This window comes from Ictidomys tridecemlineatus, chromosome 14, assembly GCF_052094955.1.
Source record: "Ictidomys tridecemlineatus isolate mIctTri1 chromosome 14, mIctTri1.hap1, whole genome shotgun sequence".
NCBI lineage: Eukaryota > Metazoa > Chordata > Mammalia > Rodentia > Sciuridae > Ictidomys > Ictidomys tridecemlineatus.
Genome location: NC_135490.1, coordinates 34,633,489 through 34,655,202, shown reverse-complemented (window position 1 = coordinate 34,655,202; position 21,714 = coordinate 34,633,489). Strand labels below are relative to the sequence as shown.

Below are 21,714 nucleotides of genomic sequence, written 5' to 3'. Positions count from 1 at the left end.
TCCTCTTTTTTCACATCAGAAAGAGTTACAAAGACCTGGATCATGACTATTACCGTTACTTACAATTATTTCTAGTTCACTATTTTCATGCCATAATAATGGTTAATCATAAAACACAGCCAATCTGACTTCATTATTAATTTAGCTAAAACAATCAGATTGTACCACTGTGTAAGTTTTTAGCACATTTTCACACATTCTGCAATTCAAAGCTGGAACATTTCTAAAGTTTAACTTGGTTGTTTCAGTCCTTCTGCTACAACAGCAACAATAATGTTGCCTTGGCCAACTCCTCTGCAGTGAGCCACTGTTGTGGAGGAGAAATTTAAATGAAATTTATCAGTAAATTCAATGTCACTATTGAAGAATTGGCTAAATTGCATTCAATTCAGCTCTTCTTTTCAGTTTCAGAAGATAAAATAAAAGGTTTTTACTGGCTTTACAAAATTACACAACCATTCAGAACTAGAAAACATTATTCCTACATTAACAAATACTAATACAGGATTTCAGATCTCTGAGGCGTGCTTCAAACTCAGAGTTTAGGATTCTGATGTGTGGTCCTTTTCTCTAAGTAAAGAAGTAAAACTCTTTTTATGACTCATATACACTGCTCATCTCTAATTTACTGACTTTCCAGAACTAGAATAAATAGGAAGACTTCTTTAAATATACAACATGAAATCACTACAATAAAAGGGGGGAAATCTATAAATGTTGTTCCTACTTTCATAAACAATTATTTTAATCATTATCATTTCTTCAAAATTCAAGATTATAGCATAATCCAAATTAAGAGTTTTTTTGTGGTTGTAGATACCTTTTAAAAACAGCATTTTTACCTAGATTAGTTAAAAACAATTCAGTGTATTTACTCATAAACCATCATTCTATAGACTATGTCTTAAGACATTGGGGAAGATTTCCCAAGACACTATCAGAAGAGAAAGCATATGTAAGTTCTTCTTGAGAAAATGTTAAGCATAATAATTTTTTCCGAGCCAAAATTCTCATTTCTGACACAAATTTTCAATATTCAAATGAGTCATTACAATTTCTTAAAAGCATAGATGAAGTCAGTAGGGAGCAGACAAGAGATACAATATTTCAATTATCTCGTGATATTTTAAACAAGGTCAATTCCTTTGCAGGGTAACATTTGGTAGGTGAATATAGCACAAGCAAATTTCAGGGAAAATGACAGAAAGATGCACCCCTAACTCCTCCTTTAACCTTTCTGTCAATCTCATGGCAGGTAAGGATGCCTTTATTAACAATAGCGATGCTGTTAGTTTTGCTTACTAACGGCTTGTTGTGCACTCTGTGGCCTTGTGTATTTTGTCTGCCATTGTACAGGAATTCAAACCCATTGGTACCGCACACAACAGAAGGGCCCAGCCTTTTGTTGCAGCAGCAAACATTGATGACAAAAGACAGGTAGTGAGCGCTTCCTATAACTCACCAATTGGGCTCTATTCAACTAGCAATATCCAAGATGCGCTTCATGGACAGCTGCGGGGTCTCATTCCTTGTTCACCTCAACAGTAAGTACTGGTCTCTCAGTTCTGGCCACAATGTTCTTGACCTTGATAATATGGTTTCTTTTCTTTTCAAAAGTCCAGCTCTTGCTGTTTTTCTTTTACTTTCCTGAAGGCACTATCGGATTTTTATTTTAAAGACAAGCATCTAGAACCTGGTTCTAATTGTTCTGGAACCCAGCCAGGCAGTTCCTGAACATTTAGTGAATAGATGGTTAAAAGAAGAAATCATCCGGCTATATCACCACCCTTCTTAGTCATATCAATATTTGGTGGTAAATAATCCTGTCTGTACAGTTGTTGTTCAATTGATTTTATCTTTAAAAAGTCATCTTCCACTGAGGGACTTTTGTAACCCTTTGTTTTTACAGGATGTGAACTACTTTGAACACAAGCACAATATTCGGCCCAAACCTTTCATAATCCCAGGCCGAAGCAGGTCATAAATTCTGAGATTGTGAAGTTTGAACTGCATGCTCCTTTAATTCATTCTTACTAATGACCAAGAAAGTAACTTGTAAGATGTTTGCAGTGGCTCTTCTCATCGCGTAGCTCATTTCAAAAGCAAAAAGAAACGAACTCACTTTAGCAGAGAGCAGAGGCCAAATAACCTCCATTTCTGTGAGTAAATATTGACAAGATTATAGAGCTGTGAAATTTCATTCGATCCCCATGTGTATTTATAACTAGTCCCCTGCTGCTCTGGGGATCCCATCCAGGACACGGTGACCTTTGAGTCACTCAGACATAGTCTATCCCAGGTCAGGAAAGCCCAGCCAGCAGGGACAAAAATGGAATCGTGCCCTGGGTCAGGAGTAAGGAAGCCGACAGGGAACACAGGGGAAAGCTAAGGTCCCTCCACAGGCTTGACAGGTGCTGGTCATCCCACCTGAGTATCTGCTTCTCACTCCACCTTCAAATCCCACTAAGCCTAGCCCCTCCATAAAGATAAACTGGCATTCTTATGGATCCTTGCAAAGAATCTTCTCATTCTTGCAAAGGAAGAGAAGCCCTCCAACAAGAAACTTCTCCACTTGCTTGAAAAAAAGTATAAAGTAAAAGTTGAGAGGGAGGGAGATGCATTAGATACCCTCATGGAGAGCACTGTACAAATTAGAACAATAATAAGCCAGGTCGAAATTCTTATCCAAACAATCAGAAAAAGCTATCATCTCTAGATGATCCTTTTCAAATACCTTCTCTGGAAATTGAATTTCAATCTAAGGGGAAAGAACTAATAATGCCCTGTTTCACCACATGGAAATAAGGACAAGCCAGTGTGAATTTATCATTCGAAGGTTTCCTTTAATATAGCTAAATTTAGAAGATGGGAGAAGAGGTACAGGAATAAGGATTTGCTTAAAAATAGATGCCAGTGAACAAATTATAAAAATGCTTCCTCGATCCGGCATGCCTGTAATCCCAGCAGCTCTGGAGGCTGAGGCAGGAGGATAGTGAGTTCAAAGCCAGCCTCAGCAAAAGTGAGGCACTAAGCAATTCAGTGAGACCCTGTCTCTAAATAAATACAAAATAGGGCTGGAGATGTGGCTCAGTGGTTAAGGACCCCTGTGTTCAATCCTCGGTAACCCCCTTCCAAAAAATAAGAGGCCTCCTCATCTTTCTTTTCTTCTTGTGCCATATTACCATTTTCTCTAGCTTCTGAACTTGCTGCTTCCTTTGAAAGAAGAATCTTTAGAGAGGAAATTTTAGGAGGCTACAAACCAAGCCATTACAGCACTATTAATGAACAATTTATTTAATCTGAAGTAAATTGGACATGCTAAATTTGTAATAGCTCTGATTCTTTTAATTATTCCATCATAATTGAAGTATTTTAAAATACCCGTGTTTTATGTGCAAATATGTAAAATTTAAAGCCAAAGATATAATTTAAAATATATGCAATGTATTTTATAGATCCAAATGTTAAAATACACTCCCTGCAAGTGTTTTTTGGACAAATTACAACCAGAAGCATGCCCCCCAAAGTCTGTACACACCCCAGAGAAATTCACGCTCTGTCACAATGACCTGAGTGTGAAGCTATTGAATGTGTCATCAACCTTGAAGGTGGTCTTTCCACCTCAGGAAAACTCACTGATACAAACCTACTCCTTTAGCAAGGTCATGATGACCATGATAATAGCCACAGTGACTGGAGTCCATGAAAACTATTTTATTTTAAGCATCATTTTAAGAGATCTTTAAAAATTGTCCCAGAAATTTACAAAGGTTATTTTGGTTGGCTTAGGGTCTATTTTTTTCCATCCCTTTAATAGACATGAACCACTGATATAGGAAATAGAAGACACAATCCTTGCTTAATTAAAATTATATAAACAACCATGCCAATATCTCAAAACCCAAATAAATAAAAGAGTGCTAATTACAAAGTAAGGCATATCTATAATTTCCATCTGATAATATTTTATCCATCATCCAGCACAATGTCTGATAATATTTTATCTATCATCCAGCACAGTGTCTGACATATAGCCAGGCCATAATAGTTCTAAATGCTTGTTGAACACTTTCAGTATTTTGAAGCCAAAATCTCTCAAGATTTCACTCAGTATTTCAAATCCTAAAGTGCCATTTCATAAGCTTAGGTCAAATAAATGTAACCCTAACTAAACTCACTACAACTGAAATTTTACTTCTCTTTTTTACCAGCTGAAGTTAATTTTAGGATCCAGGGTAGTGTTGAGCCTACAAAATGGGTAAACAATGCCACTGGATATGATCTCACCAAGGTGCAAATTGAGTTTTAAACAGGTTCTCAACAGCCAGAAACTGAAAGAGAAAGACCCATTTACCTGCCTGGTTTGGGCTATGTAGTTCAATTAAAATTGGATAACACAATCTGAAAAGAAATTTAATCTATTTGGTGATATAAGTTGTTAAAACTATTCAGGCTGCAACAAAATCACTATCCAGTATCTTTCTGGGTTTTGCTATCTAGGTGAGATTGAAGCCCTAGAGAGTATATTCAGAAACGGGATTATACTTGAAACCTGAGAGAATATTTTTGCAGTAAATGAATCATATAAATCCATTATCCATCTTAAGTTTATAGCTACACTAACTGACAGGCATGAGAGAAGTTTACATGAATACTAACATTTCTTTTTTGCTTTATCTTAAATGATTGGGCTTTTCTAAATCTCTTAATATATTTTACTTTCTCCTAAAATGCATCTAATGCTGCACTTAAAATTGCATGTAGAAAAATGTTGTGACCAAACTCCTATTCAGTTTTGTAAGGAATATGAAATATCCCTAGTTCTTAAATTTGCATGACTGGCCTTTCTGATATATTAGTAATAAGCCCCTATAACTTGTCCTCTAAAGTTAATGAGAAATATGCCTGGAAATATAATCGTGCTTCCAAAATTTTACATGAAATAGCTGTGTATCATAGAAATATATCTTAGTCCAAGGGGAGCACCTAAATAATCTGTGACTACCTTATTTGTCCTCTAATAATTAATGGCAAGGTGAAAAGCATTTATTGGCTATTTCTAGATCCTGTATTAAGCTATGGGACAGTGTTTTAAAATAAAGGAATAAAACAGAAAATATCAAAAGAGTAATAAAATATTTACAAAATATTTTTAACACAACTTTATCTTATAACCTACAAGGTGCCAATTACTATTCAACTGAAGCACCTCTGTATTACTGGAAGATATTTCTTATTTTGAATATTTATTCTACATCTTTGGATCTTCCTGCTACATATTCAGCTACCATATGTGGAGGATCATTCATTAATGTTTTAATTTTAATTAGTGTACTTCAGAAATGCAAAACAATGTCTAGCCAATGTCTAGTCTATAATGTTGTGAGATGTAAAGTTATTTGGCTTATTTTTTTAAAAGGGAGGAGAACTGCATCTATTCTATTTACTTTATATACAACTCTTTCTGCACATAGCCTAACTCACAGATTGCCTGGAAGAATAGAGCCAACAAATGCGGTATCACCTGCATCTTTGAATTTCATTAAACTTTTCCAATCATGAATCGTCCTTTTTTAAAACAAATTCTAGCTAGCGTTTTAGTTGGATGTAATTCACCTCTCACTTTTTGCCTTCCATTCCTCACAACCTATCTGTCCTGTTCTCTGTGTCTGGTGCCTTGTGTTGTCTCTGTGTTGTGTGGTCCTTAACACAGTGGATGCAGCACTCCCTCCGGTATTGACGGTGGCAGTGGACGTAGTACCCCGTCTTCTGTCAGTACTCTTAGTACCATTTGCCCAGGTGACTTGAAAGTTGCTGCTAAGATGGCCCCTAACATTCCTTTGGAAATGGAACTTCCTGGGGTGAAGATTGTACATGCTCAGTTTAATACACCTATGCAGTTGTACTCAGATGACAATATTATGGAAACACTTCAGGGTCAGGTTTCAACAGCTCTAGGGGAAACACCCTCGATGAGGTAATGCCAGTCTTTTTGAACCATGAGCATATTAACTAAACACACGGGCAATGTCAACTTTAGTCGTATCTTTTAATAGTATCTTAATGGAATGAAAACTATGTGGAAAGCTTTAAAGAAAAAATACTGAGGATTTATTGCAAATATCTTGTCCTGGTGGTCAAGAAGATTGGAGGAATTATCTAAGGCAATAATGTGACAGCAATAAAATGAAATCGTTTAAGAACCAAATGTATATGTCTTTTGAAAGCTCTAATGTTCTTCACAAATGTCTGATTTAGTAATTCTCAAACTGATTTATAATTTACACTATGTCTGTCTTTTGAGGGGTCAAAAATTAGGAAGGGAAGGGAGGGTCATAGAACTTTCATGAGATGATACCTCTTTTAATGGCAGTGTGTGAAGAGGTAACTATTTTTCATTTAAAACATTTGACTCACATAGAATTTTATAAGTGAATACCTCAGGTTATGAAAGTAAATATTTAATTTTCCCATAGAGCTTTACTTTGACTTTTTTTTCTTATATATTATAAATACGTTTCAAGTACTTTTGACATCACACTTTTTCAATTAAAATAATTTATTATGGGATAAAATCTTATTACATCCTTCAATATTGCAGAATCACTTTTTATAAATCATTGTGATGCTTAAGAATGCTATGTAACAATATCTTAAAGATATTTCATGATAAATTCATTGAGTTAATAATGTATCTCAGTCATTTTGCAAAAAAGTAATATGTATGATTATTTTAAAATATAATATAGACAACTAAAATATGTGTATATAACTCTTTTCTAGATAATGCAGTTAAATGACATAAAGAGATAAAGTTTTTAGCACCTGATAAATAGTAGTATGGTGGTATTTTTAATTGTTCATTTTATATTTATATATATATATATATATATATATATATATATATATATTGTAGAAAACAAATTAAAATAAAGCTGCTATAATTCTGAATGAATTTTAATGTGGCTATTTTAAAAAGGTAGGATAATCAGTTTAACAGACGTATAGATGAAGATTTCTGCATTATGTGTTTTAAACAATGACAAATTGAATTTCATTGACTTACAAGTTAAATGACACTTTTGTCATTTCCACAAGTTAACAAAACAAATTAACCTTAAAAACAAAATTAAGCAATTTACCCTTAGTTAAATATAAAAGTGAATCTGAGCGTCATTCCAAATTTTATGACTGAGAATAATCAAACTGGGTTCACTCCTGCACTATCGTGTGTATGTTGTCTTTTTTCTGAAAATAAAATAATTTTATTCACTTCTATAATTGAATATATCTATCAGACACGAGTCTTGTTTCTTAAAATATCATTTCCTAACAATCACCTTTTGGTTTCCCTCCAAAGTGTTTTGCCAAATGGGGAAGTACTGATGTGATTCCCAGGTCTGTTGCTCAATGACGTTTTTAAGACAACATTTTTAATGTATTTATATTATATTTTTAAATTAGAATATTCACTTGAAAGTCAATCTTGGTTCAGTAGTTGTTGTACACATAGTGTTGACTGCATATTGAAGTCTGTTGCTGCTCCTGATGATGCTTCACCAGCCATACTTGTGTTTCAGTGAACCCACAGCCTCGGTACCCCCCCAGTCAGATGTATACCGGATGCTCCATGACAATCGGGAGGAACCTACACAGCCTCGCCAGTCGGGCTCCTTCAAGGTGCTCCAGGAATTAGTGAATGATGGTGAGCAGTCACTAATGTCTGCTAAAACATTATTGATAGAGGCCATTGGAAGGGTGGGGCAGGAAGAGTACAGCAAACATAACTGGATACAAGTCTAAAAGATGTTTGCGGGTTTTGTTGTTGTTGTTGTTTTTAGTACCAGGGATTGAACTCAGGGGCACTCGACCACTGAGCCACATCCCCAGCCCTATTTTGTATTTTATTTAGAGACAAGGTCTCACTGAGTTGCTTAGCATCTCGCTTTTGCTGAGGTTGGCTTTGAACTCTCAATCCTCCTGCCTCAGCTTCCCAAGACGCTGGGATTTCAGGCAGGTGCCACCTCGCCAGGCCTAAAAGGTGGTTTTAGTCAGTAATCAAATGAATCATTGCTCAGAAGGATTTGGGTGGTCCCTTGTTTAGGAAAAGAGTCTTCAGGACATATCCAAGTAGCCACAAAATGAAACCAGTCATATAAAGTCACCAAAGACAAATTCTATCCATAGTAGTCAAGGGTAACCCAGATCATGAATCATAAAATCCTTTTAAGTAGACATCTTAAAATTCCTCAGTCTCCCAAATTTAGGGCATCATCAACATCAAAGTAAAAAAATAAATAAATAAAACATTGTAATGAACCTTTAAAATGTTCTGAATTCTGTGCAGTGTACTTTACACACATTATCATGTAATCTTCACTATAACTGATTGAGGTAGGAGCTATTATTTGCCCTATTTAATCAATAAGAAGCTGAGACGTAAGGAATGCAGGCTTATGCAAGGTGACACTGCCAGTAAATATCAGGGCTGGGCCTTTAGCCCATTGCTGCTGCCTACTGATCTTACAGTCTTACCCATGCTTTTCCACCCCCAAAGATATATACTTATCCTTTAAAAAGTTACACAAAAATGTAAGAGTCCTATTAAGATGGTTACTGTTAAATTAATTAATTAATTAAATGGAGGGCTGGGGATAAAGCTCAGTTGGTAAAGTACTTGTTTCACATGCACAAGGCCCTGGGTTCAATCCACAGTACCACAAAAAAAAAAAAAAAATGGAAACAAGGGTTAGTAAAGAAGCTGGCACATACCTGTAATCTCAGCAATTTAGGAAGCTGAGGTAGGAGGATTTTAAGTTTGAGGTCAGCTTCAGCAATTTAGAGAGACCCTGTCTCAAAATAAAAATGCCTGGGGATATGGCTGAGTAGTTAAATGCCCCTGGGCCTGGGTTCAATCCCCAGCACGCGAGCACACGCGCACACACACACACACACACACACACACACACACATACACACACACACAAAAGTTGGCAAGGATAAGGAGATTATGAGAACCTTTGTACTTGTGCATTGTAGAGACAAATGTAAAACGGTGCAGCCACTGTGGAAAACAGAATGGTAGCTCTTCAAAACCTTAACAGTAGAATTAACAGTTGTGCATGCCTGGAATCCCAGTGACTTGGACTGAGGCAGGATGATCCCAAGTTCAAAGCCAGCCTCAGCAACTTAGTAAGGACCTAAGGGATTCAGTGAGACCCTATCTCAAAATAAAAAATAAAAAAGGACTGGGGATGTGGCTCCGTGGTTAAGTTCTCTGGGTTTAATCCCTGGTATGAAAGAAAGAAAGAGAGAGAAAGAGAAAGGGAGGGAGGGAGGGGGAGAGAAAGAGAAAGAGAGGGAGGAGGAGGAGAGAGGAAGGAAGGAAGGAAGGAAGGAAGGAGGGAGGGAGGGAGGGAGGGAGGGAGAAAGGAAAAGAAAAAACATGGAATTAACCAATGAAACAGCTGGAGATATATACCCCAAAGCAGAAACTCAAGCAGATACATGCACACCAGTGTTCACATTATTTGCAAGAGCCTGCTACTTGGATAAACAAAATGTGGCATATACATAATATATTATTCAGCTTTTAAAAGAAATGAAATTCTGATACATGCTGGAACATGGAAAAACCTTTAAAACATTATGCTAAGTGAAAGAAACCAGACATGAAAGGATAAATATTGTATGATTCTACTCATACGAGACAGCCAGAATAGACAAATTCATAGTGACATAAGGTAGTATAGAGGCTACCAGGGACAAGGAATGGAGAGTTATTGTTTAATGAATACAGAGTAGATGATTAAAAAAAAGTTTTAGAAATGTATATTTAGGATGGTCGCACAACATTGTGAATGTACTTAGTGCCACTGAATTGCACACTTAACAGTGGTTAAAATGCTAAAGTTCATGTTATGTATGTGTTCCACAATAAAAATAAATAAATAAATGAAAGCTGCCCTCTGCTCATTTGAGCATTTTGTAAGAGCTCCCTCCAAAAACAAAAACAAAAACAAAACAAACCAACAAACAAATTTAACTGGTTCTCTTTTTTGAAGTTCCTGTTTCAGAACCAAGTCTCTTCTTTGTCAACTGGTCCTGCTCTTTGGAAATGATAGCACAGATAGAACTTAAGAATTCCTTGGGTTAAAGTGCACACTTTAAAATAGAAGCAAAGTGCAAACTGGAGCCAGCTGTTCCTTGCCATAAATGGAAACACTTTGTTTTTCAGATGATCGTCCTGCTGGAACCCGAAGTGTGAGAGCTCCTGTTACCAAAGTCCACGGTGGTGCTGGCAGTGCTCAGAAGATGCCACTCTGTGACAAATGTGGGAGTGGCATTGTGTACGTCTTATTTTTAACCCAAAATTTCACTATAAATCTTGGTGGCCGTTTTCCATTTCTTCTACTTTAAGACTTTATGTAGAAGAGGCAACTATGAAAAACTTAAATCTCTACCCATCAACTTGAAACATAATGCCCACAAACTTTAGCACATTTTGACCAGCATTCCTTAGCTATACCCCCAAACTGGCATATAATGTGAATCAGCAATAGCAATTTTACTTTCAGAAATAACTCTTGTGGAAAAAAAATGCCCAAATGTGTTTTTAAATATAATTTCCAAGAATGGCAATTTAAAAGCCCTCCCTTCTTTAATATATAACCTTTTAATACTTTCCTTTCTGTGTAAACAGGGAGAAACAAATATAGGGATCATCAGGTTGTTAATTAAAACACATTATCTTTACCCATTTGCTTAAGTTACACAAATGTTAACATATGATTTTTCTAAATAGTCAGGCTCCATTTCAACAGACTTCATGTTTAAATAGCCTGGCTTGCTAACTGGCATTTTCAAGTGAACCAGATTATTAGAATCTCTGTGCTACATGTGTCTCATGTAGCCACTTCTCTCACCTCTTTTTGCTGTTCCCCTATCATAAGCTCAGGCACCCAAGCAGTAACATCTGTCAAGTGATTTAGGCTACATAGGAAGAGGGCAGTGGGGAATGAGCCTGATTGGAACCAGGGGAGGAATGTGAAACAGGAAAGAGTAGAGCAGGACGCTTGGGAGCAGAGAGAACCTTAAAGAAAAAAAAAAGTCATGATGTCACCAAAAGCAATTATTGCACTAGGTTGGAGTAAACTGTTTCCACCACAGTAAAGGCAAATCCACCAACTCCCTGAGAATCTTTGCAGAGTTTGTCTTATCTTATCTATATCAGGTCTCTTTTCAAAGAGGAAAGAACTCGGTATAGGATCCTATGGGTTGTTGGGTTGGTTGGTTTTTTGTCTGCAAACTACTTGTTTGATGATATGAAAAATATTCGTACATCAACCCCAGAGAGAAGCATGGGATGATTTAGTCTGGTTGTCTCCCACCTTCCTGTCACATAACTGTCACCACCCTGGGCGGATCTACAACTGGAGACAACTGTCATTTCCAGAATGTGAAGCAGATAACACCTGCCTTCTGTGTTGTGTTCTCTCCCTTTGTGTCACATACTCTGTTTTTCACTTGAGCTTGTTCCTCCCAACAGTGGTGCGGTTGTGAAGGCACGGGATAAGTACCGGCATCCTGAGTGCTTTGTGTGCGCAGACTGTAACCTCAACCTCAAACAGAAGGGCTACTTCTTCGTGGAGGGAGAGCTCTACTGTGAAACTCACGCAAGAGCCCGCACGAGGCCCCCGGAGGGATACGACATGGTTACTCTGTATCCCAAAGCTTAAGTCCCCTGCAGCTGGAGCAGGCTCGCATGCACGCACCCACGCACATTCACATGCAAGGACAGGAATGGCTTTGGGCAGGACCATGGCAACTGTCAACTCCGAACCTAAAGCCAAAGCTTTTAGATGTTTATTGGAGGGGGAAAAAAGGGAAGACAGATGCCTGCTCTATGACAAAAACATACGTTTAGCTATGTTTTGCAACTCTTTTTATCTTTGGGGGATGGCAATAATAACATTTAGAGCAACAATTTTTTTTTGTATGTCTTGCTTCAGAATTTGCATTTATAACATGATCATTCAAAGCATAAACATCGAGATATTTGGGGGAGTCGAGTTGTCTTTCCTAGTCAAGTTGATTTTGGAAATTGTGGTAAATACCAAACAATAGTCTTGTATTCTAACATAATCTGAAGCTGTCTGTATCTGTTTTAATTATTAGCATGCATGTCCAGATTCCCATGATTTCTCTAGTTTCATATTCAAACATCTATATCACTGAATGCAACAAACATAATAAATATGTAAAATGTTTTTAAAATACCTAGTGATGTGGCACTCAATGAATTTAGTTAAAATATTTCAATGAAAGGGCTCCATCATATCTTGACATGTACAATAACACCCAAATATTTTAATATTTGTTGGTTTGTAGAACTCACTCTTTCTTAAGAGCCCAACTTTTCTGCTGATGGGAGGACCATTTAAATTTTCTAGTTAAAGTTTAATTCTGATTAAGTTTACTTGGCTTTGATACAAATCTCTTTCAATTGAAATGTCCCTTCCAGATAAACACTCAGGCAAATGGAATTTTCAAAGTCCATCAAGGCTGTTTCTCTGTACTCAGTGATTTACCACTGCCTCCTCCTCCTTCCTAAGATAGCATCTCTAGGAGGAGACAATTTAGGAGACATCTAAAGGAAGGCAGAGGCAACTAATCTCCTGTGTCCCGCTTATATCCATTGCTGAAATCCATGGTTTTAATTGGGGTCTATTTCTCAACATGGGGCCAAGCAATAACCCTGTCTCCACCACCACCTCCAGAACTCTTAGCTCAGCCTCCCAAGGAGTCAAGCATCCTTTGCATGTCAAACATGAACTCCATCTGGCCCCTGGCCCAGGCAGTCTGCCATGTAGGCTCTGCTTGGAGTTACGTTGTCTCTCAGCCTCGTGGCCCTCAATGCCCTTGACTTGTATCTGTCACCTTCTTTTCATGTTCCTCATCAGGGACACATGGGAACTTCTGAAACTGTCTCCTCAAAGTTCAAACCATGGGGAAGCAGCAGGGTGGAGAGATGGGAATTCTCTCGGGCCCTCTCTCCCCACCTCAGCACACAGGCTTCTCTACCCTACTGCAGCTACCTGTTGACCTAGAGCAAGTATTCTCCTCCTGGGGTGTCCCATAGTTTTATTGCTATGGGATTCTCCCAAACTTATTAACTAATTACTTCTGACTCTGATTAGTCCAGAGATCTGACTCACTGAGAAGAGCCAGAATACTGCCTGGCCCCTGTACGCATTTGAGATGCAACTCCTATGCCCAAATATTTATTTACAGAACTATTTTAAAAATAAGAAACAATTGAGATAAAAATATGAATGTATCCAAAATACATTTTTAAAGGAGTAAAAGTTTATCTTGGAGTGTGTGGTTTCAGAGGTCTCAGTCCACAAACAGCCAGCTCCATTGCTGTGGGTCAGAGGTAAAGAAGAACATCATGGCAGAAAGGAATGGCTGAGGAAAGCAGCTCAGAACTTCACACAAGGAAGCAGAGAGCCAAAATGCATTTTTATGCAAAGGTCATTTTGAAATATTTTGTCCTGGGAAACTTAAATATTTGGAAACTAGAGAATGAATGAATTATCATTGGCTTAGAAAACTTGAGAAAGTGCAAACCTAATGTAGCAATGAGAAAACTAAAAACCAACCCCATTTACTCTCTAGAATCTTCAGAATTAACAGGACGAGGCACTTTGGGACTAGACAATAAAGGTGTAACTATCATAAGAAGGACTGAGTGGAAGCAGTTTAAAAATCTCTTAATCCCAGAAGGAAGTTCCTTTGTCCCCCTAATACTCAAACATATTCCCCAGCATTTCCCAGTAAGTCTGTATTGTCCAGAAAAAGTGAGGCAGAACATCTTTGAACTGGAATATGGATGCACAGCCAATGGTAGGTGTTGCATACTGAAAAAAGAACAAATTAAGTAAGAATAAATGATTCAGGAAAAAAGCGTACATTAGGCATTATGTCGTATATGAATGTACACTGTATACTAGACATTGGTTGGTATTTTCCTTAAAATTATATTTTATATATTTTATATGTAGTAGATTACACGATGAACTGCTTAAGTTATGGTTTAATAAGTAGCTTTTTATTATTTTTAATTTTTTTTTATTTTTACATCCTCAATGTTAGCAGAGATCCTGTTGTTTAACAAACATTTGTTCAAATAGGTGGAAGAAACAGTCACTTGCTCATCTGAGTCATACACTTGCCTGTGATAAGTCTTCTCCTGGGTCAATATATGGATCTAAATAAAACCTTGCCTTAGGGAGAGGGAGGAGGGGAAGGAAAGGAAGGTTCTGGAAAGAAGACTGAGCAACTAATGTTGCGTGCATGTACAATTAGGGCATAATGAATCCCATTATGTACAATTATAATGTACCAATAAAAAAATTTTTTTTTAAACCATGCCTAGATTCTGACAAGGTCAGGCACAGTAAGACTTCATATAAACTTGGCTAAAATAGGCCTCAGGGAGAGGGAGTTCCACTTCAGTGAAGAGAAAGAATCCACCAGGTGTTTCATCAGGAGATTCAGCTTCAGTACTCAGCATTGAAGGAAGGGGTGTTCTGCCAAACGGGCCTGGTCAGCCAGAAAACAGGCCCTCCAGTTTTTGCTGAAGCTGAGTATGGTTGCCAACTCCTTATCGCTCCATTTGAAGTCAAAGACCTGAAAGTTCTCCACAATGTGTTCTGATGTCACAGACCTGGGGATCATCACCTCATTTCTCGGAATCTGGAACCAGATTAAAACCTGAGCAGAGGATTTTTGTGTGTGTGTTTTGCAGTAATCTCCTGAATCTTGGGGTCCTCCGGTAGTGAAGGGTCTTCTGGTTTGGCCCAAGGTCTACCTGGAGAGCCCAAGGGGCTGTAGGCTATGACAGTGATGCCCTTGGGGTGGCAGTACTGAGTCATTTTCTCCTGGGTGAGGTATGGGTGAAACTCCACCTATTTAGTCACTGGTTTCCATTTGAGTCCGGGCTTCTTCAAGATCCTTTTCATTTAGAAGTGGTTGAAGCTGGAGACACCAAGTGCTTCCACTAACTCCTTATCCTCCAGCTCCTTCATGACCTCCCAGGCATCCAAGACTGTTATTTTACCAATGAAGCTGGTATTGGACTCAGAATCCTCCTGCCTTAGCCTCCCAAATCTCTGACATTACAGGCATACACCACCACACCCCACAGAAGAGATATGTTTTAAATGGGATAATTTAAACTATGTGACTGAGGCCAATTAAGCATGCCCTTACATTTCACATTCATTATTTTGAATAAAAAATGTTCTTTTAAGAATTCAAGCTAGAAATTTAAACATGGAAAAAATTAACTACAGAGTAAAGAAATAGAAATACATGTTATATAAAAATTGTTCTAAAATATACAAGATACAGAACAAGAATGAAAATAACAACATTGAAATGAAAAGAGATTCAAACTTTTGGCCAAGCACGGTGATACACACCTGTAATCCCAGTGGCTAGGGAGGCTGAGGCAGGAGGACCATGAGTTCAAAGCCAGCCTCAACAAAAGTGAGATGTTAAGCAATTCAGTAAGACCCTGTCTCTAAAAAAAAAAAAACACAAAATAGGGCTGGGGATGTAGCTAAGTAGTTGAGTGCCCTTGAGTTCAATCCCCATTACCAAAGGGGGGGGGGAGAGAGATACTCAAACTTTTTTTAAAAAAAATCAAACAAACATAAAAGCAAGATTTGTTCCATACACCATTTTGTCCTTTAATAATGAATTCATAATAGGAATTATACATAGAAATTCATGCCATGAGAAAATAATGACAACCAGTTTATACTTAGCTCACATAATCGCATATTCTCTTAGAAAACAGATTTAGTCACTATTCACAGATTTATAAGCTTTTGAAAGCTAACTATAGTCAATAAAGCTATCCATAATTTAGAATAGGGCTTCTATGAACTTTGGACTCATGATTAACTAAATTGCTGTTTTTTAGAGTGAACTTAGGAGAGAGTTGCCACATTCTACTGAAAAGGTGATTGATTGAATGAAAACAATTCTAGTTACCATATTTTTGCAACCTGGTAGGCAGGATAGAATAAAGCTTAATGGTTAATGTGACCCACTAACTGTTTGCTCATCACTACTAAGATAAAGTTTCTTAATTGCCCAATATGTGTACACTCCAAGATTAGCAGAATGGAGCTTTGGGTTTCTTAACTACTTTATTCACAAACATTTGTCAAATTGTCCTTGGAACAGATCTGATTTCAGTCCCAAGAAAAACTGATTACTCTTTATTATCATGTCACCATGGCCTAATGTTCTTTTCTTTTTTTACACTGTGATGTCTGTATTTAAGCATAAAAAAGAAGATTGAAGAAAGAATGAGGCATAGCAAGTCAATAAGCCATTTGCTAGAAGTATATGACATTTTAATGATTATGCTCTCAGGTCTCGGGCCATCGTGGGGAGCACTCAATAAATATTTATTGAGTACCCACTGAGAAAGAAAGGTTAAGATGACATAACAAAATAGTCTTTTAATACTTTTGCCCATATTTACAAATTAACTTTTTAAAGCTGATTAGAATGTTGCATGTGATTAATTTTAGAACTAAGTACCTACAATATGTGGTTGCTTTATCATAATGACTTCCATATTTTGAAGAAACATTATCAACTCTCTATTTGATTGTTTGATGATCAAACCTAAAATCAGATATTAACATTAGCTTTTCAAATACCTGAGAACTTTGTCTAAGTTGGTGGAGAATTAAAAATAAAAGTTTTCTTCTCTCTAGAAATAAGGGATTTAGCACATCTTGATTTATGAATTATCAGCATAATCACATGTCCGTAATTCAAAGAATAAATGTCTAAGACCTAACTACCATCCCCTTCATAAGTATCCTGTAAAAACTGACTTTAAGTCTATATAAAATACAAAATGTTTTGTTAGGGATGAAAATTACTCTATTCCATTCATTTCTTTCATTATTCATCTGGTTTAAAAGTATACATGGGCTGGGCGCAGTGGCACATGTCTATAATCCCAGCGGCTTGGGAAGCTGAGGCAGGAAGATTGCAAGTTCAAAGCCATCCTCCGCAAAAGTGAGGCGCTAAGCAATTCAGACCCTCTCTCTAAATAAAATACAAAATAGGGCTGGGGATGTGGATCAGGGGTCAAGTGGCCCTGAGTTCAATCCCTGGTATCAAAAAAAAATAGTATGCATATTATCTATTTCAGCACCAAGAGCAAAAATTTGTTATAAGTTTGAGACCTACTTCTCACAAAGCCAAATTCCCATTCCACCTCCTTTCACAAAGGACACAAGTCAAAAAGCCCAAGTGTTTATGCATTACCCATCATAAGTATAGGAAAAACAGTAGAATGAGTCAGACGAAACTTTCCTATGTTCTTATGTGAATACATGGCCAGTGTTAACTCCTCATCATGTACAACCACAAAAATGGAAAATTATACTCCATCTATGTGTGATATGTCAAAATACATTCCACTGTCATGTATAACTAAAAAGAACAGATTAAAAAATAATAAATAAATAAAAATAATAAATAAATAATTTGGTATGCACATAGCTGGCTCATTAAAGCACTTAGGCTACGGTCCCAATGTCACACATGGGCACCTGCATACTACCATTGCTGCCATTTCCTGCAGTGCTGCTTGGCCTACCCTTTCTTGCATCTAGGGTTCCAGTTGCTGCATCTGAGTTTCCAAAGTTCCCAAGCACCATCCTTCTAGATGATAACTTCATTCTGCAAACCTTTCACTCCTCCTCAAGGATACATTTGTCCTTGACCCCAGTTTCTCTGATTAGGGCTTAATCTGCCAGCTACTCTAACAGACTAATTCACGCTAACAAGTACTCATAATTTTCTGCTAATCTTATTTATGTCAGATATTCATACTTTGTTCTCAACTATTCTTTAATCTAAAGGATGGTCTCAAGTGGCAGAAACCTTAGCATATTGTCTAGAGAAAAATACTATGGTGGCAAACACTTAAATGTCTCTCAAATGACTTCTTTTATTAGGAACAGGAAAAAAAATATGATCACTGGTTCAATACTCAATTCATCCTTTTGACTTTACCTTTCAGAATTGAGATACTCTTCAGGTCAATTCAATTTTTAACATGTTTTATTAAAGGATAAAACACATACTGAAAGGTATCCACACCACCAGTGTACACACAGCACAATGAGTTTATTCACAATGAGTGAAGAAATAGGTGACCTGTGATTATCCATGGGTGAAGAAATGAGATATGGCTAGCTTTCTAAGCCTATTCCAGCCCTCTGTCATTTACTAACATACCCTAGTCTCTAAAGTTTTCTGCTATGCTAGCTCCTAATACCATATATTGATTTTTAGAACACCAAAGTTTGACCTTCATATAAATAAAATCATATAGCAAATACTCTTTTGTAACTTGTTCCATGTGTTGACCTTTTCATTACTCTTCATTTCTTTCTGCATTTCCATGTTTGAATCTTTAAGAACTCCCTTTATTTATTCTTTTATTAAATTTGTTATATATGACAGCAGAATGCATTACAATTCATATTACACATATAGAGCACAATTTTTCATATCTCTGGTTGTACACAAATTAGAGTCACACCGTAAGTGTCTTCATAAATGTACTTAGGGTAATGATGTCCATCTCATTCCACCTTTCCTACCCCTATACGTTCTCCCTTCTCCTCCCTCCCCTTTGCCCTACCTAGAGTTTATCTAATCTTCCCATGCCCACCCCCCCAACCACATTATGAATCAGAGAAAACATCCAGCATTTGTTTTTTGGGGATAGGCTAACTTCACGTAGCATTATATTCTACAACTCTATCCATTACCTACAAATGCTATGATTTTATTCTCTTTTAATGCTGAATACTATTCCATTGTGTATGTATACCAAATTTTCTTTATCCATTCATCTACTGAAGGGCATCTAAGTTGGTTCCACAGTTCCTTTATTTATTCTTTAGGGAAGATATGCAAGAGGCAAATTTGCTCCATATTAGTTTTTCTGAAACTTTTTTATTTCAGTCTCATTTGTAAAGGCTCCTTCAATCCATGAAGAATTCTAGGTAACAGTTATTTTCTTATTTTGGTATCCTTTTATTATGGTAATACACACACACACACACACATATATATAAAACATAACATTCACCATTTTTAGGTATATAATTCAGTGATATTAAGAGCATTTGTGATGTTGTACAACAATTATAAATATCCATTTCAGAACTTCTTCATCATCCCCAAACAGAAACTCTGTACCCATTAAATAATAACTCCTCCTTCCATCTCAATCCTTGGTAACGTCTCATTGCATTTTCTTACTCTGAATATGCCTATTCTAGATAGTATCATATAATATTTGTCCTTTGCTTTCAAGATTCATCCATGTTGCAGCATGTAAAAAATTATATTCCTTTTTGAAACTGAATATTCCATTGTATCAATATACCACATTTGCTTATCCAATCATCTATCAATGGATGTATAGGTTGTTTCCACCTTTTAGTTATTGTGAAAAATGCTGCTATAAACATTGGTATGCATATGAAAGTTATTTTATTTCAGTACCTTTACTTTTAAAGATTGTAATACTCATGGTGTCTAAATTATCACTAAATATTATAAATCCAAATACAAAGGCAAAATATGGCAGCATCAACTCCCATAGTTTATGACCCTGTACCTAGAAAGAGAACTAATCTCCCTCTGCTGACTATATATAATTAATTAATTGAGTACATATGTATATTTTTAATTGAATGCTTTATAAAACTTGACATAATTTATTTCTCACATTCATACCTTATTTCTAAGCCTTACAACAACTTTGCAAATAAATATTTTACAGATGAGGAAAAGTTTCAGAGAATTTAATTTTTATGCAAGACCAAACAAGTAGAGTAAAAAACAGCATTTAAATTCACTAACATGTCCTAGTAACAAGTAATAAATACAGTTTGGGAATCCTTAAACCTGTGAATTCCAAACATCATTAAAATTCCCCCTCTATATTGGGTCATTTATATGGCTGTTACTTTAAAGTCTATATTCGTTCTTTTATAATAAAAATAAATCCTTCCCAGAGAACTAGTGTGGAATAATAAAAATGACAAACAGTGATGTTACTGTGTAAAGATGTCATGTTTGTCATGGAAATAGCTCTGGGTAAGGATTTGGATTCCTGCTGCGGCCCTGCCATCATTCAGAAAGATGGAATGGATGACCTGTGAGACCTCTGCCAGCTCATACATTCAGCAATCTGTACTTGAAATGTCTTCTTCAGTGTCATCTGGGTGGGGCATTCCATTTAGCAAGGGTGTGCTGTCAATGGGGCCAGATTCTTGGTTCAATTTAGAAGTTTGCTTCTGTTCCATGGTCACAAATGACACCTCTGACTCATGCCATGGCTCACGATAGAAGTGAAGCAAAAAACAGATGTGTTATTTAAAATGCATTAGCTCCTTTGGAAGTACACACTAGTGGTATCCTTACAGGGCTAGGGAAATGTGCTATTACTATTGATATGTGGCAAAGTGACCTGAGGCCAGGCAGCTGGCCATTGTCTAAAAACCAGAAAGGAGTTTAGCTCCAAGGAAAAGAGGACTCAATACTGTGAGCTGAATTAAAGACTTCTCAATTTAGAAGACTACTGCTTCTAAATGTGCTGAGACTGATAAACCCTTACACCCACTCTGGAAACTTCACAGAGCAAACACGGATGACCTGAGTGTCTGGTTACAGAGAAATGAGCTCACTATTGCTTCTGCCTCTATCATCTCTAGAAAATGGCCAAAACATCACACATTTAAAAAGACTGTTGTTAATTCTCCTCTTCTTAGTCCAAACCATACCTATTACTCTATTCCTCAAGTTCTGTCCTATTCATTTTTTCTACTCAATCTCTCTATCAGTGAATCTTATTCTAACCCTACAAATCAAATAGTCTACTACACTGAGATTTCATTCACTCCAGTCAGAATGGCAACTATTAAGAAAACAAGTAACAACAAGTGTTGGCGAGGATGTGGGGAAAGGGTACACTCATACATTGCTGGTGGGACTGCAAATTGGTGCAACCACTCTGGGAAGAACTATGAAGATTTCTCAGATAACTTGGAATGGAACCACCATTTGACCCAGTTATCCCACTCCTTGGCATATACACAAAGGACTTAAAATCAGCATACAGCCACATCAATCTCTACAGCAGCTCAATTCACAATAGCTAAGCTATGGAAGCAACACAGGTGCCCTTCAACAGATAAATGGATAAAGAAAATGTGATGTATATAATGGAGTATTACTCAGCCATAAAGATGAATGACTTTATGACATTTGTCAGTAAATGGATGGAACTGGAAACTATCATGCTAAGTGAAATAAGCCAATCCCCAAAAAGCCAAAGGCCAAATGTTCTTTCTGATATGCAGATGCTAACTCAAAATAAGCAGAGTGGAGGCAAAGGAAGAATAGAAGTTCTTTGGATTAGACAAAGGAGAATATAGGGAAGGGAGGGTGGATGGGAATAGGAAAAACAATAGAATGAAGTGGACATAACTTTCCTATTCTCATAGATGAGTATATGACCAGAGTAACACCACATCATGTACAACCACAAGAATGGGAAGTTATACTCCATGTTTGTACAATATGTCAAAA

At 36.9% G+C, this 21,714-nt stretch overlaps 1 protein-coding gene and 1 pseudogene across 2 annotated transcripts in view; one reads left to right on the top strand and one right to left on the bottom strand.

The window, feature by feature from the left end:
• Pdlim3 (PDZ and LIM domain 3) overlaps window positions 1-12,278 on the top strand; it is a 28,691-nt gene extending 16,413 nt beyond the window's left edge. The window contains exons 4-8 of one of the 2 annotated variants that reach the window (XM_005329204.3): window positions 1,910-1,977; window positions 5,714-5,977; window positions 7,581-7,705; window positions 10,238-10,349; window positions 11,549-12,278. In XM_005329204.3, coding sequence (XP_005329261.2) covers window positions 1,910-1,977; window positions 5,714-5,977; window positions 7,581-7,705; window positions 10,238-10,349; window positions 11,549-11,738 — 759 coding nt within the window. In that variant the 3' untranslated portion in view covers window positions 11,739-12,278. Of the gene's footprint in view, window positions 1-1,356; window positions 1,545-1,909; window positions 1,978-5,713; window positions 5,978-7,580; window positions 7,706-10,237; window positions 10,350-11,548 lie in introns of both variants that reach the window. The other variant, XM_005329206.3, reaches the window with a different exon arrangement.
• A 2,183-nt stretch (window positions 12,279-14,461) lies between these two features.
• LOC101958868 (aldo-keto reductase family 1 member B10 pseudogene) lies at window positions 14,462-15,164 on the bottom strand (annotated as a pseudogene).
• Between the last annotated feature and the right edge of the window lie 6,550 nt (window positions 15,165-21,714).